The 7810-nt window shown below is 40.5% G+C and overlaps 1 protein-coding gene across 2 annotated transcripts; it reads left to right on the forward strand.

The window, feature by feature from the left end:
• The first annotated feature begins 226 nt into the window (after window positions 1–226).
• LOC109185015 (glycine dehydrogenase (decarboxylating), mitochondrial) lies at window positions 227–7143 on the forward strand. Of its 2 annotated transcripts, none has more exons than XM_019335010.1 (15): window positions 227–1856; window positions 3287–3555; window positions 3620–3755; window positions 3951–4051; window positions 4162–4357; window positions 4468–4593; window positions 4734–4919; window positions 5006–5119; window positions 5301–5453; window positions 5580–5768; window positions 5955–6032; window positions 6115–6240; window positions 6364–6462; window positions 6571–6688; window positions 6827–7143. In XM_019335010.1, the coding sequence occupies exons 1-15, from the start codon at window positions 627–629 to the stop codon at window positions 6919–6921; spliced, it is 3216 nt and encodes a 1071-aa protein (XP_019190555.1). In that variant the 5' UTR covers window positions 227–626; the 3' UTR covers window positions 6922–7143. The 2 variants fall into 2 exon arrangements, with proteins under 2 accessions (XP_019190555.1, XP_019190556.1); XM_019335011.1 differs by having other exon boundaries at window positions 627–1856; window positions 3287–3532; window positions 3678–3755; window positions 6827–7127.
• The last annotated feature ends 667 nt before the right edge of the window (window positions 7144–7810 follow it).

Here is a 7810-nt window from a genome sequence, read left to right on the forward strand (position 1 = left end):
GAATCTGTAACTTTCCATTTAGCAGGATCACATTAATGTCATCAAATCACAAGGTACTTGACTAATAGAATGACTTATATTGAGCAGTAGTGAAGGTTGGTGTGTATCCGCAAGGACCAAGCTAAGGGGTGAGGACAAATATGATCCTACTTGCTAGTCGCAATTCTACTATTTCTCGCAGATCCTAAAAGTTTGGTGATAAACCATACATATCCATAGATACCGATGTGGGTGTGTGAGAGAATTGTGAGGTGAGGGATTCCGATAAGCCAGCAGTGAAAGAGAATTTGCCACCCGAGTGGCCAAGAACAGAATCTTCCATTTCCTAATAATCCCATCTTTTTTTTTGCGGCTCTCTTTCCATTCTTCTCCAATATTTCCATTCCATCCACTTATTCCCAATCCATTCCCACTCGTTCCCTTCCATACAAAAATACACGAAATTTCAAAAATTACCCAGATTTTTTCACTGTCATTTTCCACTCCCCTAGTGTACAGTGAAAAGCTTCATGTATAGTACTATATATCTCTGTATGGCCTTTATGTAAACCGAGCAAAGCTCTTCTTCCTTTCATCCTTTCCGGGTGAATTCTGTAAAAGTCTTGGGTTTTCTTGAATTTCCGGCAATGGAGCGTGCTCGCAAGCTTGCTAACCGGGCGATTCTGAGGCGGCTGGTTCACGAGGCCAAACAGCTTCGCGCGAACGAGACGCCGGCGGCGGCGTTGCACCGGCCGGCGAGGTACGTTTCCTCGTTAGCCCCGTGCGCCGCAATGTACGAAAACCAGCGGAGGTACTCCGGCGCCGGAGCTGGGTTTCCGGCGAGCCATCAGCAGAGGCGGTCCATTTCCGTGGAGGCTTTGAAGCCGAGCGACACTTTCCCGCGGCGGCACAACTCGGCGACCCCGGAGGACCAGTCGAAGATGGCGGAGTTTTGCGGCTTTCCAAGCCTGGACGCTCTGATCGACGCCACCGTGCCTCAGTCCATCCGTCTCGACTCCATGAAGTTCCCCAAGTTTGACCATGGCCTCACCGAGGCTCAGATGATTGAGCACATGAAAAACTTGGCTTCCAAAAACAAGGTTTTCAAGTCCTACATAGGAATGGGGTACTACAACACCTTTGTCCCCCCAGTAATCCTAAGAAACATCATGGAAAACCCCGGCTGGTACACCCAATACACCCCATACCAGGCCGAGATCTCCCAGGGCCGCCTGGAATCCCTGCTAAATTTCCAGACCATGATTACAGACCTCACAGGTCTCCCCATGTCCAACGCCTCTCTATTAGACGAAGGCACCGCCGCAGCTGAGGCAATGGCCATGTGCAACAATATATTCAAAGGGAAGAAGAAAACTTTCATCATAGCCAGCAACTGTCACCCCCAGACCATTGATATCTGCAAAACCCGGGCCGATGGGTTCGAGCTGAAAGTGGTGACGGCTGATCTGAAAGACATTGATTACAAGAGTGGGGATGTTTGCGGGGTGCTGGTTCAGTACCCCGGGACGGAGGGCGAGGTTTTGGACTATGGGGAGTTCATCAAGAACGCGCATGCCCATGGGGTGAAGGTGGTGATGGCGTCTGATTTGTTGGCTTTGACAATGCTGAAGCCTCCGGGGGAATTGGGGGCGGATATTGTGGTTGGGTCAGCTCAGAGGTTTGGGGTTCCCATGGGGTATGGAGGACCCCATGCTGCCTTCTTGGCTACATCACAAGAGTATAAGAGAATGATGCCGGGAAGGATTATTGGGGTTAGTGTTGATTCCTCTGGGAAGCCTGCTCTGCGTATGGCAATGCAGACTAGGGAGCAGCATATTCGTAGGGACAAAGCTACCAGCAACATTTGCACTGCCCAGGTATTATTCAATGCTTAATATTTCTATTCATATGAAACATTCTTGTCATTGCTTATTAGTTATGCTATTTTGAAAATTATGGCTTGTTAGTGAAGTTGGGTTAGGATGAAGCACTTACTATCCCAAAAACTGTGGTTTGTAGTGAAGGGTGCAACTTTATTAATTTTAGACTCTTTGAGAGATAAGCTAAGGTGTTGGACTTGGTCATGTATAACTTTATTAACTTTAGATTGTTTGAGAGATAAGCTAAGGTACTGGACTTGGTCGGGCACAACTTTATTAACTTTAGACTGTTTGGGAGATAAGCTAAGGTGCTGGACTTGGCCGGGCATAACTTTATTAACTTTAGACTCTTTGGGAGATAAGTTAAGGTGATGGATGGACTTGGCCGGGCACAACTTTATTAACCTTAGACTCTAAGGTGCTAGACTTGGCCGGATACACAACTTTATTAACTCTAAGGTACTGGGCTTGGCCCTTATCGGCCTTTGCCCAACAATTTATGTGGCCATGGATTTGGCCCTTCCTTTACTGGCTTTCGCCCATTAATTCTTTTCTTAGAATCAAGCGCTTACCATTATGCTTTGCGAAGGCACAACTTTATTAATTTATAAACGGCCATCACATTTTTAAGGGTTAGGGTTGGGTAGGTGTCGGTTCGGTCGGTTTGGGTGAATTTCCGAAAAATTTCTGGTGATATTTTTGACATTGATATCCAAACCAAATTTAATTTGTATATGTTTTGTTCAGGTGAAATTAATTTGGGTTAGTTTGGATATACCTAAAATTTTATTTTTATCAATTTTGAGTTTCAAAATAATTTGAGTATTGGTGTATTTATAGTTGTCCGTATACTATCATCCTTAAAATAAGACAAAATACTAATAATAAATTAAAAGTGTAATATAATATTAACTATAAATTACATTTAGTAGTCAATATATGATTTATATTTTTATATCTATAATAAAATTTTTGGTTAGTTCGGATTTCAGGTTGTATATAAATATATAAAATTGTAACACCTGATATCAGAATCGAATTTATAATCAGATATACCATAATTAAATATATCAGAACCAATACTTATTCGAGTTCACCTGAAATTAAAGATTTGGTTTGGGTTTCGGGTATTAGTTCGGATAATCTGAATTATACCCCTAGGCAGACTTGGTGGTTAAAATTCTCTAGCCACCAATTGATGGACTTTGCCTAACAATCCCACTTGCTAAGATCAAATGTTTATAGCGAAAGCTCAATTTTATTTTCTTATAGACCGTCATCACATTTTCAAGAAGATGCTGGACTTGGCCTTTTACTTATCTCCACCCAACAATAAATTTAGTCACCAATTGATGGATTTGACCCTTTACCAGCCTCCGCCCAACAAGTTGCTTATTTAATATAAATTTTGTTTTGCTGCACTGCAGGCATTGCTTGCCAATATGGCTGCCATGTATGCTGTTTATCATGGACCTGAAGGGCTTAAAACAATTGCACAACGTGTTCATGGTCTTGCTGGAACTTTGGCATCTGGGCTGAAAAAGCTGGGGACAGTACAAGTACAGGAACTTCCCTTCTTTGACACTGTGAAGGTTAAGTGCACTGATGCAAAAGCAATTGCTGAAGCTGCATACAAACATGAGATTAACTTGCGGGTTGTGGACAGCAATACTGTAAGTCTGGTTAGGTGTACTTTGTAAAGTATTTAACGAAAAAAAACTCAATATCTTATTGATTCCATGCATAAGCTTTTATACCAGAAAAGGTGCCTCCTGCTACTTATATTGTGAAGTAATTAGACCTGCATTTTCCTTTCAGATCACCGTATCGTTTGATGAGACAACCACCTTAGAAGATGTAGACAAACTATTCAAAGTTTTTGCTGGTGGAAAGCCAGTAAGTACTGCTCCTTTTGCTTTTGTTAAGAGTTCCAGAGAGAACATATGGGTTCATAAGGTCATGGTTAGACTATATCTAATTGATTGGATTCAGTCTTTTAGTGTGGTTTGACCCATGTGCGTTATAGCCCAGTGCCATTGTAGTATTGATTTTGTTTTCCTTGTTAACTCTTGTGTTATTGTGAATTTGCAGGTGCCATTCAGTGCTGAATCCATTGCAGCAGAAGTTCAAAACAAGATCCCTACTGGGCTAGTAAGGGAGAGTCCATTCTTAACTCACTCAATATTCAACATGTATGGCTTTTTCTTATTGGATGTTACTCATCTTTGTTCTGATATATATATATATATATATGTGTGTGTGTGTGTGTGTATTGGCGTATATAATTCTTTCCTTTGTTTAGGTACCACACCGAGCACGAGTTGCTTAGGTACCTTCATAGACTGCAAGCAAAGGACTTATCTCTGTGCCATAGCATGATTCCTCTTGGATCCTGTACTATGAAGTTGAATGCTACCACAGAGATGATGCCTGTCACATGGCCTGGCTTTACAGATATTCACCCGTTTGTTCCCGTTGAACAGGCCGAAGGATATCAGGTTCGTTACCTGCAATAATCTGAAAAACCGGCCCATATATAGTACGTATTTGGTTTACTTTGATCTGTTCGTGTTGAACTAATAATTGGACCGACTTTTTTTTCATCCAGGAAATGTTCGACGATTTGGGTGCCCTATTGTGTACAATTACAGGATTTGATTCCTTCTCCCTGCAACCAAATGCTGGTGCTTCTGGAGAGTATGCTGGACTGATGGTTATTCGTGCATATCATCAGGTATATTGTTAATTTACCAAACACCCCTGTTATAAACTGTTACTTCCCGTGTTCACCTCGTATCCATTTTGGATAGTTGTAGTATGAGCATTTCTAGTTTTGAACCTCTGACTTAGCTTCATATATCCTTTTTACGGTAGGCAAGAGGTGACCATCACCGCGATGTATGCATCATACCGGTATCAGCACATGGAACAAATCCCGCGAGTGCTGCCATGTGTGGGATGAAAATCGTTGCTGTTGGGACTGATGCGAAAGGGAACATTAACATTGAGGAATTAAGGAAGGCTGCTGAGAAAAATAAGGATAACCTGGCTGCTCTGATGGTATGTATATATAGTATACTTCATGGTTTTAGTGAGGTTTATAAACTGTGTTTTGTGAATTTGAGAATTCGAAATTTGAATACTAGGTTACGTATCCTTCCACGCATGGAGTCTATGAGGAAGGCATCGATGAGATATGCAAGATAATTCATGACAACGGTGGCCAAGTTTACATGGATGGAGCCAATATGAATGCTCAGGTAGGTATTATTTCTTTTGCAGCATGTTTGGTTCGCGGAGTAGGCCTGGAATGGAGTAGCATTCCCGGGAATAGGCCTATTCCTTATCCTGAATTTTTTTTCCTAGTTGTTTGGTATATAACCATATATGATGCAAAATTTGATCCTCTTTCTGTCTTTGGCTTTTTATTTGTCTTCATAGGTTGGTTTGACAAGCCCGGGTTTTATTGGTGCCGATGTTTGCCATCTAAATCTCCACAAGACATTCTGCATTCCTCACGGTGGAGGCGGTCCTGGCATGGGTCCTATTGGTGTGAAGAAGCATTTGGCACCATTTTTACCCTCACATCCTGTGGTATGCCCTTAACTTTAAACGACTGAATCCAATCAATTAGCTAGTCTAACTCATGGCCTTATAAACCTATATATTCTCTCTTATTTTTTCGACTTGCAACATCTCTAATGCTCGCCTCTCGTGAAGGTACCAACTGGAGGCATCCCATCCCCAGACAAGAGCCAGCCTCTTGGTGCTATCTCAGCTGCACCTTGGGGTTCTGCTCTTATCTTGCCGATATCATATACCTACATTGCCATGATGGGCTCCCAGGGACTTACTGATGCATCAAAGATAGCTATATTGAATGCTAACTACATGGCTAAGCGTTTAGAGGTCCGTTTTCTTCTTATTGTACTATTTGTTTCCGTGATTGGTTCTGTATCATTCAAGATCGAGATTATTTGGCCTGTGTTATAATCTAAGATTGAGTCAATCTAATCAATTAGCTAGTCTAACTCATGACCTTATAAATCCATATGTTCTCTCTTATATTCTTTCTGTGGTTTGCTCAACTAACAGAAGCACTACCCCGTTCTATTCCGTGGTGTCAATGGAACCGTTGCTCATGAATTCATTATCGACTTGAGGGGCTTTAAGGTAGCTATACTTCTATAAACTATATATATTTTACTTCTTCTGCCTCTCCATAACCATAACCGGGACACCACTACTGCTTCAGAACACTGCTGGAATAGAGGCCGAAGATGTTGCTAAACGTCTTATGGACTATGGATTTCACGGACCGACCATGTCGTGGCCTGTCCCTGGCACGCTAATGATTGAGCCAACCGAAAGTGAGAGCAAGGTACGAACGAGCTGAGCTGAGGAGCCCTATACATATTCATACTAACCAGTAGTGAAGTGCTTCATTATATTCATTTAGAAGTTATTAAAGTATTTGTGTATGCTGGGGGTATATGTTTTGCAGGCAGAGTTAGATAGGTTCTGTGACACACTTATCTCCATCAGAGAAGAAATTGCACAGATCGAGAAAGGCAAGTTCGATATTAACAACAATGTTCTTAAGGTAAAAATCTCGATCTTATGGATTCTGGGCATGTTTCTTTGCTTGTTTTCGTTCTCCCCGAGCCTTGTCAGACGAAAATAGAAGAAACTAACGAGCTGTACGTTGCAGAATGCCCCTCATCCTCCCTCGCTACTTATGGCGGATGCATGGACAAAACCGTACTCTAGGGAGTATGCTGCCTTCCCTGCTCAATGGCTCAAGACTGCCAAATTCTGGCCAACTACAGGTATATTTTCAGAGTTCTTTGGCTATTTGGTTGTCATATCCTTCTTAAAACCATATCCTGTGGTTCCGTTGGTTACATTCTGCAATTCTATTTTTCTCGAATGAGGCGAATAACTAACAAAAATAAGTGTTGTATCAGGGCGTGTGGACAACGTGTATGGAGACCGAAACCTTATTTGCACCCTTCTTCCGGTATCACAGATGGTGGAAGATGAGGCTGCAGCTTCTGCTTAAACTCCTCCATGATGAAGCAAAGGTTTTCCTTCAAAGAAAGAAAAAGAAAAAAAAAATTTGTCACTTCTTTTCTTGTATATACAAATTACATCTGAAATACTCCCTAGTGAGCTTTGGCTGATGTTTTCAATATTCCTATTCCTGATGAACAGCTGCTCTGTTAACTATTTGTTGATAATTGCAGCTTTCAGTTGTTGTATTTATAACCCCTACACTTTTTTTTTTTTTTTTTTTTTTTTTTTTTTTGTCTGAAAGGATATGGTTACATGGTACATAATTTACACATCTTACCCAATCAAGTAAACAAAGGAGACCATTTTTGAGTCCACAAACAAAATTTTTTCAACCAGATAAGCCACTTTGAAATGGGTAATGCTATATCTGTATCAAATTTTTAGTGACATTTTGTACAAGTTGATGTAGATTTATTAGATAAATTTGTGTTAAAGTCAATCATATCATAAGTATACTTGCAACTATTACGTGGGGGGCAAAGGTCCACACAATGTTACGTGGACCATAATAAAATGTACATTTTTAATAAACTAAATGTACATTATTTTTGTATTAAATGTACATTATACAATATAATTGCAACTATTACGTGTGCATTTGGTAAATTTAGCTTTGTAACCTTAGTTTGTAAAGTATACCACAAGGAAGTAAACTTGTTTAGATTGTCTATAGTTGATGGACCAAGAAAGTCAATGAGTTGAACTTAAAATCTTGTAGTTACCAAGATGATTGTGTAAGGGAGAATAAATTGATAACAAATTTATATATAAATAAACAACGAGATTCAAATTTATAAAAATATTAATCCCAACCAAAATAGGTACGAAACCAAAAGATCAAATTTATTTATACAAAAATAAAAACAAAAAGATTC

Source organism: Ipomoea nil, unplaced genomic scaffold (assembly GCF_001879475.1).
Source record: "Ipomoea nil cultivar Tokyo-kokei standard unplaced genomic scaffold, Asagao_1.1 scaffold1303, whole genome shotgun sequence".
In the NCBI taxonomy this organism is placed as follows: Eukaryota; Viridiplantae; Streptophyta; class Magnoliopsida; order Solanales; family Convolvulaceae; genus Ipomoea; species Ipomoea nil.

What these genes read in the sequence shown, in the direction of transcription:
- LOC109185015 (XM_019335010.1), top strand. Translation starts at nt 627, where the DNA reads ATGGAGCGTGCTCGCAAGCTTGCTAACCGGGCGATTCTGAGGCGGCTG. An exon ending in ACATGGCTAAGCGTTTAGAG is followed by an intron (nt 5,769 to 5,954) that starts GTCCGTTTTCTT and finishes CTCAACTAACAG; the next exon opens with AAGCACTACCCCGTTCTATT. An exon ending in TCGACTTGAGGGGCTTTAAG is followed by an intron (nt 6,033 to 6,114) that starts GTAGCTATACTT and finishes CTACTGCTTCAG; the next exon opens with AACACTGCTGGAATAGAGGC.